This window comes from Micromys minutus (genome assembly GCF_963924665.1).
Source record: "Micromys minutus genome assembly, chromosome: 21".
In the NCBI taxonomy this organism is placed as follows: Eukaryota; Metazoa; Chordata; class Mammalia; order Rodentia; family Muridae; genus Micromys; species Micromys minutus.
The window spans coordinates 34198991-34208823 of record NC_137956.1 but is presented as its reverse complement, the minus strand read 5'-3'; the positions used below and the strand labels follow the sequence as shown (position 1 = coordinate 34208823).

At 50.0% G+C, this 9833-nt stretch overlaps 1 protein-coding gene across 1 annotated transcript in view; it reads right to left on the bottom strand.

Annotated features, from left to right (window-relative positions):
* Positions 1-1044: 1044 nt before the first annotated feature.
* Positions 1045-9833, bottom strand: part of SLCO2A1 (solute carrier organic anion transporter family member 2A1) — a 76918-nt gene continuing 68129 nt past the window's right edge. The window contains exons 11-14 of the mRNA XM_080933942.1: positions 9104-9267; positions 6414-6478; positions 3889-4012; positions 1045-3100 (exon numbers count right to left, since the gene is read on the bottom strand). Coding sequence (XP_080790068.1) covers positions 2980-3100; positions 3889-4012; positions 6414-6478; positions 9104-9267 — 474 coding nt within the window. The 3' untranslated portion in view covers positions 1045-2979. The remainder of the gene's footprint in view (positions 3101-3888; positions 4013-6413; positions 6479-9103; positions 9268-9833) is intronic.

The window sequence follows — 9833 nt, the reverse complement described above, 5'->3', positions numbered from 1 at the left end:
TGCCTAGGGTTCTCTATTTTCATAGACTAGAGTGGCTTCCATCATAGGCCGATGAGGATCCTGCCAGAGGCTTTGGACCAAAGGATACTTGATAGATATACCTCTCTTTCAAAGGATGGCAAACCCTTAATTTCCTGGTTCTCTGGTTCCCTCTTTGTGAGGCTGGATGGTGTAAGAGAGATGGGGTGGTAAAGAGGGAAGGGTTTTCTAGGTTGGGTGGGGCAGCAGGGAATGATATGGTTGTGCTCAGGAATAGGACTCTGCCCCTGAGTCAGATTCTACAGGGTTTCTAAGCTCCACAGAGAAGCAAAGAGATCAAAGACCTACTATGGCCTTCTTAAATGTAAAGGCACCTTTGGTGGTTAATCCTCGTGGTCAATTTGACTGGATTTGGCTCTATTCATGGGAGACCCGCATTACACAGAGCTCAGGGGTTATCTTTATTTCCCTGCATGCCAGAAAAGGCAACAGATCTCCTTACAGATGGTGTGAGCCACCATGTGGTTGCTGGGAACTGAACTCAGAACCTATGGAAGAGCAGCCGATGCTCTAAACTACTGAGCCATCTCTCCAGCCCGTGTGTCCCTGTATTTTAACAGTAATCTTGAGCATGACACACCCAAGGAAATCTGTGACACATTGCTCCCTAATTGAAAAAGCAGTGAGATCTTTAAAGCCCCTTTGGTGTTTGAGAGGCAAGATTTGCTGGATAGTAGTAAGTGGTTAATTATGACTGTGGCATTCACGAATATAGTGTTTGTGACTGAGCCCTCTTCTGGATATGAACTCAAGGGCAGTGACTGGGCCTCCCAAGACCCCATTTCCATGAGTCTTTGACAATGGTCTGTAGCCCACACAACAAGCAGCCATGCCTGGGTCCTGATCAGTCCCAGGCAGGTGTCTTGAGAGTGACATGACCTCTAGTGCCCTCCGCCACAGGCCTCCAAAGGTTGCAGCATGACTCCTTCTTTGTTTACAAGGCACAAATTCTGTCAGCTCCCTGACAAACCCCCAACACACACACTGACAACCAACACACACCCATAATGTAATTATAATATATTAACAGCGGCTTGTGGGGACAGCCAGTTGGCATTCATTGTTCTCGAGGTTGGTTGAAGGCTAAGCCTTCAGAATCTGGTTAAATGACAACGAATAAGCCCGGGGTTAGTCGCAGAGAATCATGTTCCGAGCAGAACCGCTGCACATGCCGAAACTGGCCCGTGTGCGGAGCTTCCTCCTGAATAAGATCTGTGGAAATGAGCCCGGTGGCTTCAGAAAGTACTCTGTCAGTAACAGAGGCTCCACGAAGGCTTCAGTCTCAGGAGCTTTGCCATGCTGACATAAACCGATTGGCTTCTCACCGTATAAGGCATTTCTGAAAGGCACTGTCGCATAGGGCAGTGACAATTGCCCAGCTGCTTCAGGGACACGGTGAACCGGCTTCTCATCTCAGGCCCACAGTCTGATGCAGCCCTAAAGGATGCACATGGGTGGCCAGGCCAGGATCTTTCCTGTCAGTCTTTGGGTACTTGATATGCTTGGCAAGCTTACGAGTGTCTGTGCTGCCCACCGAGTGCTCTCTGGGAGGAAGCCCTAGTGTGAACAGAGGTGAGATTTTCAGGGTCGCTCTCAGAGAACCATATTGTATCTCTGCCAAGCACCAAGCCAGTCTCCAATAAACAGAATTGTGGATAAAAGGCCTCATTCCTGGGCCTCGCTTGGCCTTTGCCTCACCATTGCATAGCAGGCATGGTGCCCAGCCCAGGCCCATAGCCCAGCCCAGAACCACAGAAGGTGCCCACCTCCACCAGGAGGTAGTGAGGAGAAACTGAGAAAGTGCCAAGGAATACAATGTGTTTGCAAGCAAGTCAACCTGGTTGCCCTCTTTGTGTGCTGCACCTTGCCATCTAGAACAGTGACAGGTGGCATCCATTCTGTTCTATCCCTTACTCTGACTGCATCTCAGGTCACCCCCCCTTTACTCCTCTGCATGTAAGCTGAAGTCCAGTTAGTGAAATCCATGTGAGGCTACTTTTCTGTTTCGGGGCATGGTAGAGATCACCATTTGTGTCTCCGAAGGAAAAAGGTCTTGTCCCCACTGTGGGGTAGGAGACTGGGCCCTCCTTAGGTGGGCTCCTTGTGGCTTTGTTGGTTTGAAAGGCAGAAAGAGGCTTATGCTGACGGGATGGGCCTCAGGTTCCTATGAGCAGTTTAGGATGCTCTAGCCTTGTTGGTTCCTTCTCTGCTCTGATACTAGGGCATAGTTTGTAGAGAAGACTATACTTCCCAAAATGGTGGTTTCCAAAACAGCCTCAAGGGCAGAAAGTGAGAAGGTAAAGGAACACATTCCCTCCTGGGTTTCATGCTAGACAGAATTCAGATGAAAAGTGGCCACAGCCAACCCCCCTAGCCCAGTTGTAGCTGATAAGAAACCAACTACCTGCTCCTTCTCTGGCCCTCCTGGGTGTGGGCCGAGGCAGAGGAGAGCTGGGCTGCCTGGCACAGAAGGCAAGACTCCCTTTTTTTATTTTTACTCCACTTAAGTATTTCTAAGAGACTGGTGAGAACAGAGGCTGCCTTATTATGGGCATCTTGTCCAGAGGACCCAGTGCTGAGGAGAGCCTGCCTATGTTGGGGAACCCTTCCAAGGACTTTGAGAAACTAAACTCTCCAGCCCAGAACTTGTTCAGCTCAGCACACTTCCCGCCTTAAAGAACCGTGGGGAAGACTTTAGGATGAAGGGGCGGTGAGACAAAGGGTGAACTCTCGCTCTGTGTGTGTGTGTGTGTGTGTGTGTGTGTGTGAGAGAGAGAGAGAGAGAGAGAGAGAGAGAGAGAGAGAGAGAGAGAGAGAGGGAGAGAGAGAGAGAGAGAGAAGAAAGGAGGAGGAGAAAGGCATGTTAACATTAGTTAATATAGGTAGGTATGGGGGAGTAGCATCCAGTCTCTGGGGCAGGGCAGTCGTCCCAGCTGAGAGTCAGATGAGGCCCGAGGTGTTCTCCTGCAGGCTATATTCCCTGTTCTTCTTCACCCTCCAGCTAATGAAGAAGAGCAGCAGTGTGCCCAAGGCCTTGTAGACCACCTGTAGGCCCAGGTACCTGTGAGGCAGGAAGAGAGGAATGGTAAGGCCCCAGGGGCAGCAGGAAGATGAGCCTCGTTTTCACAGTGGCCTAGGAGCTGTGGAGACCCGTTACTCGGGTAACGAGCTGTCACCTCCCAGGTGGTCACTGTGGGTGGACACGTGACACTAGTGATCCTCTGCTCTCCAGTGGCAGAGGTGATACTGCTGTCCCAGCTGTCTCCAGAGGGTCTGTATCTTTCTGCTGCCTCTCTGCTGGTCGGCTCTATCCTGGCCTTGCCCTCAGTACTTCTAACCCTTGCACAGACCCTGCAAGCCCACCTTCCCCAGCATTTCTAGATGCTGGAACGACAGCCACAGAGAGACAGCTGGATCTGACTCGCTGATGTAAGTTGGACTCCCTTCCTTGGACCTTTGCTGTGTCCTCCTCTCTCTGAGTGGTGGAGATCGCCTGGTATCTCTTCATATCCATCACCTCAATCAGGCTCCAGCCACCCCTTTACCTTTGTGAACATTGTCTGCTATGAGTGGACTCATGAGAGACAGCACCTTGGGGGACACCTCAATGCAGACCCTGTGTCTCTTCACCTGAATGGCTCCTTATAGGTCCTCAAATGCCTGCCAAGGTAACCTCTGCCCTCTGTCCATGGCAGAATCTATGGAGACATCCCCTCCTAGCTTGTCCCTTAGAAACTTGACAGCCATCACCACATCCACAAGAATAAAAATAAAACGGCTTTTTTGTTTTTTCTGTGCTGGGACTACAGGCTTAATCTCCTAGACACATGTGTGTATAGGAGCCCTCACCTATTTCGGAGAGCATCGATGTCATAATATACACAGGCCCCTCGTCTCCCTGAGCATAGGTAGTTCCACCGGATACAGGAGGAGTCGATGAGGAGGCCATAAAGGGATGGAGACGGCAGCCAGGCTGTTGACAATGGGAAAGAGAATCCAGAGATGGATCTGCAGTCAGAGATGCCCGGGGCCCCCACACCAACAGCACGGTCCACACATTGCCCTTAGAATCACAGTGATGTGGGAAAGCAGAAAACACCAGTGAAGCGTGAATTCCCCTTTCACCCAGAAGGCTTAGGAGATAAAGCCAAAACCTTCCAGAGCAGAATGGATCACAGGGTCAACCTGGTATCAGTTCAGACCTTCTGCATAGTTCTCATGCTCAAGGTTGGCCCCAAGTAGAAATTCCATCTTGAGAGTGCTAATGTCCCCAAGTTCCTCCACAGCCTCTGCAGGTGGCGAGGTGGGGGAGGGTGGGACTCATTGTAACGAAGAACAAGTGAGCAAGAGGACCCAAGGGTTCACTGAAACCCGTTTCATTGAAGGTCCATCACAAGCTCGTCTCCCACTCCAAACTACCCCACTAGGTTAGACAACACCCTCTGCAGACCTTTAACACCTCATCTTGTTCAGAACACAGGCTGCCAAAATATCCCAGTACATGGATGTTAAAATGAAGTCCAGCAGGCACAAAGCTTTACAGGGTGCTGAATATTTTAGATGCCCACTACCCAACCCCACCAATCTCTATGGTGCTAGCCAAGTTGTGAGCAGCCAATGAGTCAGGGTGAACTTGCCCAGCAGCCAATGAGTCAGGGTGAACTTGCCCAGCAGCCAGTAGTGGGTCAGGGTAGACTTGTCCAGGATTTACACTGTGGATGGGCCTTCTCAGAAACACGGTGCTAAAAACACCTGACTATCTAGCACCCCGTGAGTTCCTGTTTCTGGAAGAAAGAGGCAATCTAGCCCTGTGACCCTACCCACATCAAGAAACTCCCAAGAGCAGCCTCTTAGCCCCTGCTCACTTTCCGGTTTCCAGGTGAACAGTGGCTGGAAACTGGCCCTAGTGACACCTCACTAAATAGAAAAGAAGCCAAAGAGAGTTTTCAACCATATCTCAGTGGGTAGCTGTAAACCTGCTGGGGTTTAAAAATAGGCAATCTTTCATCTAACCCAGAGTGAAGCTGTGCTCTTAAGCGATGAGTGAAATTTCTCCAGGCCCGGGTTTTCTAACTATGGTCCACATAGTTATCTGAGCCCAGGTGGAAAAGAGGAAGCAGTAAGTGCTCGGAGCAGTGGAGCAGAGAGGCCGTTCTCTAGGTCACCGATAGGTGCAGGGAAGAAGGTCCTCTGGGCGGAATGCCAGGACTCTTTCCCTGCCAGGGCATTAGAGTAAGTTATAAACCAGCTACAGATGGTAAGTCATAAATAGAGGAGCTGTGCTAAGAAACCAGCCTCAACCTGGACAAGATACCCCTAGAAATGTGACAGTTGTCATTTAGAAGGTTAAGGGCCCTTTGGAGCTTAGAGACTTCATCACAGGACAAGTGGCTTGCGGCTAAGAAACTCCATGAAAACCCTGGCTCAGATCCTGCAGAGGTTCCTGCCCATCTGACTTCAGTAGGGATGATGACACATGCCAGAAGGCTAATGGAAGCCATGGCAGGGCAAGATGTGACTTGCACCCCTGTATTCTACTGCGGAGCATTTCAGTGGTTTAGGTGGGAAGGCACACATTGATAGTAACTCAAGTCCTTCTGCCTGGAATCTCCAAATCCCCGCCCCTGAAATTCTCAGTACAAAGATCCTCTGTTAAATCCAGTTTCTTTACTTCTGTTCACCCACCGAAGCAAGACCTTCACATCAGTGCCTAGTGCTCTGTCTAATGCATGAATGTGTCAAGGGTGTCAAAGGGCAGACCGGAGTTGGCGGGCTGGGAAAGCACCTACTCAGTGTCCCCTCACCCCGCAGTCCCTGCACTCAGGGAAACCAGTTCTCCCTCCCTGTTAGTCTCTGCTGATCACATGTATACACAGCTTGAGTGTCGAGATGGGGGGCTCCAGGCTACTTGAGGACAGACGGGGTTCAGGATCCCCTGACAGAAGAGACATTTGCTGAACCGTGGCAGAGGATTGAAGTTTGGAAAGTGGGAGGGAAGCCAGGGCTCGGCTCAGAAACTGCTCTGTCTAGGGCAGGAATGCAAGGTCTTGTTTCCTAGGGCGGATTCTTGGAGAAAGATTTAAAAAACGCCTGCCTTTAACTCCGTACACGGCACTTTCCATTATGGTCATTTCTCTTTCTTACATAATTTAAATGTGTCCTGAATGTTGCAGACAGAATCGTTCCCGATCTCAAGCAATAAGGGAAACTGTCATTTGTCAGGGTTTAGGGCTTGCTTGCTGTTAGTAATACGCAGCTTCTCTATACAGTCAACGTGAGCAGGGTTTCTCCCCACTCCACCCTGCCCCACATAGCCTTTAGATGCCCACGTTCGAGGGTCCCTACTCTAGAAGGAAGGGTCTTAAGTTACCTACCCAGCAAACGCATCAACAAGAACTGCACCCCAATGGCAAAGGACTTTTCATCCTGGTTCACCACACTGAAAAGGAAAACAGGAAGTCAGCACCGGGAGGACTCTGGGCTGCAGCATCACCTGGAGGGTGTGGGGTGTGGGGAATAGACAGACTCTAAGCAGGTCAGAACTGGTCCTCAAGAAGTCTGACCAGGCACATGGAGGATGAGAGGTAGCTGCTGAATTTGTATTATAACTATCATTCTCAAAGCACCTTTGCTTTGAGACACCACCCTGGCTACATTCAAAATACAGATTCTCAGCCTGGCATCCATTAAAAAAGCACGGATATCCCAGGAGAGTTGGATGCAAACGTGAGTTTGAGAACCGATAATCTGTATTCTTTTCAGGACTGTCCGGAGATTTTCTTGGAGAGAAAGCAGGCAAGAGAGACCAAGTAGAAAGGAATTTCTGGCTGGATGCTTAGATAGCAGGTCTGAACAACACCCACGGACTATCTTGTACCAGGAAAAGAGGGCCCTGGGCTATCAGCTTCTGTGTGGATCTGAAACAATTCCTTGCCCTGGGCCAGCTTTGTAAGGTGTGACTTGAGCAGCATAGGATGTCACTGTCAGAAAGGCCCAGCTTTGGCTTATGTATGCCTTAGAGTTCTTACTGACGCATAAGTCAAAGGCTTAGTCAGAACTTATGCAACGGTTTCATTGGCATTGGGTCTGATGGATTCTGTGCGTGGTCCTGCTTTCTACCTTTCCTCCTTCGAGAGGGGGAAGGTAAGGCCAGGTAAAGAGGTTCAGCTCTCCCTAGAGAGAGCAGAAAGGGGGGGTTCGGCATCTGATGTACAGGGTGAGGAGCTCGGAGCAGTGGTAGAAGCGTCTGCTGTGTAAGCAGAACTCGGGCTTCTCCACACTTTCACCATGCATATGCCTGGGTGGCTGATTATCATTTGGAAAAGAATTTGGAGCCGAGGACGAGGAAGAGAACTTAAAAGTCACCTCCAGACCATTGCACATTATTTTATAACTATTGCAAAAGCTAGTCAGCAACCGAGAGGCATCCCAAGGGGATGACCCAGTGAAGAGAGGCTCTTTGGAGTTCAAGTAGGAGAAAGAGGGACCATCTGGAATCGCTCGGCGGACTGTTCTTTCCCTCTGCATCAGCTTCTCGCCGATGGCTGGGTCCATAGTGGATCCCTGTGACAGCTAATCTTCATCGCCAACTTATGAATCTGGAATCACCTGGGAAACGAACCTCTTGGTGTATCCGTGAGGATGTATCCTCAGGGGGTTGACTAAGTTGGGAGGACTTACCCTGAATGTTCATGGTATTATTTAGTAGTGTGGGGGTCCTGAGATGAATGGAAAGAAACCAGACTTGGATAGAATAAAACATGTGCTAAGCAAGTGCATTGTTACTAAGTTACATTCTTGACATAACATCTGGTCCTTCCTCACTGCTTAACCTTCTGGGGAAATAGGTCTTAACCAATATGGAGAACAGCGACCCAGTAACCTTTTTTTTTTTTTTTTTTTTTTGAGGTAGGACAGTGGCTCTCTCAACCTTCCTAATGTTGCAACCCTCCAATACAGTTCCTCATGTTGTGGTGACTCCCCACCACCACCACTAAATTATTTTGTTGCTACTTCCTAACTGTAATTTTGCTACTGTTATGAACTGTAATATAAATTCTGTGTTTTCCGATGGTCATAGTAGATGGCCCCATGAAAGGGTCATTCAACCCCCAGAGGGATCATTACCCACCCATTGAGAACCTCGTTAGGTAGGATCTCATGTTGCTTAGGCTGGCCTGTAACTTACTAAATAGGCAAGAGAGACCTTGAACTCCTGGTTTTCCTGCTTCCAAGCCTTGGGTTTATAGGAGATACCACTACACCCAACAGAGAAACTTTATTTACAAAGCAATTGACCTTGCAACACAGACTCTCACACTTGGACATGGGTTTCACTATCTTCCTTTCATAGTCAAGGAAACTGAGGATCACAAGGTCAGGCAACACCTAAGACCCTCAGGTGGAGACTTTTAATCTGACAGGGTGTTTCCAAGCTCTGTGTTTCTCTGCTTCTCTGCTTTCCAAGTAAGCTGAAGGGAGGGGAGCTTAGAGAGGCAGCCAGGAGGCTGGCTAGGTGAACTTGGGTGAGATTTCTTTTCTTCTTTCTTTTTTTCTTTTCCTTCTTGGTAGAATGAGGCAAGGACCCTCTCTATAAAACCCAGACACCTCCCTTGTCGTTCCCCCCCCCCCCCCCCCGTAAGCTTGTCCCTCCAACCTGAGTGCTGGATCTCTGGCCTCCTGTAACTTTCTCATTTTCAGCCCTTTCTCAACAGCTTTTGTCTTGTTTCTGGAACTCTCACCAGTTCCCGACTTTTCAGACGGTCAGTTCCGCCATCGTGGGCTATGCTTTAACCTCCACGGATAAAAACGGGAGTGCTGACAGGGTCTCTGGTTCATGGCTACCAGGGGCCTGGGCGAGGCTGTCCTACAAGGAGCTCCTCTTGGAACCCGGAACTCATGCCATCAGTATACCTGTTCTCTTCTCACCATTAGATATTTGTAGGCAGCTGTTAAGATCCCCAGGGCCCGTGGAGGGAGGAGAGATTGTAAGTGTGAGTTAGGATGTAATATCAAAGCGAGGGTGTTGGAAGCAGCAGCCAGAGGCTCGGAAGGTGTCACTCACCGAAGGACCATCATGTAGAGTGGGTTGTGGGAGACGCAGGCAATGAGAGCCACAAAGGAGATGAGGAAGATGGACGGGAGCAGCAGCTGCGGGCAGGATGCGGGGCACGAGCCAGTCTTGGCTGAGGCAGACCCTCCATTCACACAGCTGCAGTTCAGATAGATCTTGAAGAACATGAGGAGCCATGTCATGATTTCACCTCCGTAGGCTTCACGCTTCCACACTGCCTCCCACCAATTCGAAGGAATCCCTCTGCCCTCCCTGCAGCCCTCCAGGGATGGAGGGAAAAGCCGGGGCTCGAAGACTGCAGAGGTTTTAGAGTATCCCGTGGGGTCCTGGCTCTTTCACTGTCTGGGCATTAGAAATGGTCTTCGCCAAGAGCCCAGCATGGAGCATGGGCTGCAGTCTCCCCAGCATCTGAACGCCCACCGGACAAAGCACCCTCAGCTCAGAGCCTGGAGCCGGGAACACTCCTCCCGGTCCAGCTGCGGTGGTTGTGCGCGTTGTTATGGGAGAAGGTACTTAGAGGGTAGAGGAAAAGGAGTCTCTTGGATGCTCTGCAGCACTTCCCGCTGAAGAGGTGTCCTTTGACCTAAGAGGAGACCCCAGAGGAGGACCCTGCCTCATCAAAATTCTATGTGGCTCAATACTGTTCAGCTTGTTTGGTGGCTGCTGCTCATCTGGTCATGTCTTCCTTCCTTGCTGATGGCCCCAGCCTATGGTGATGCTG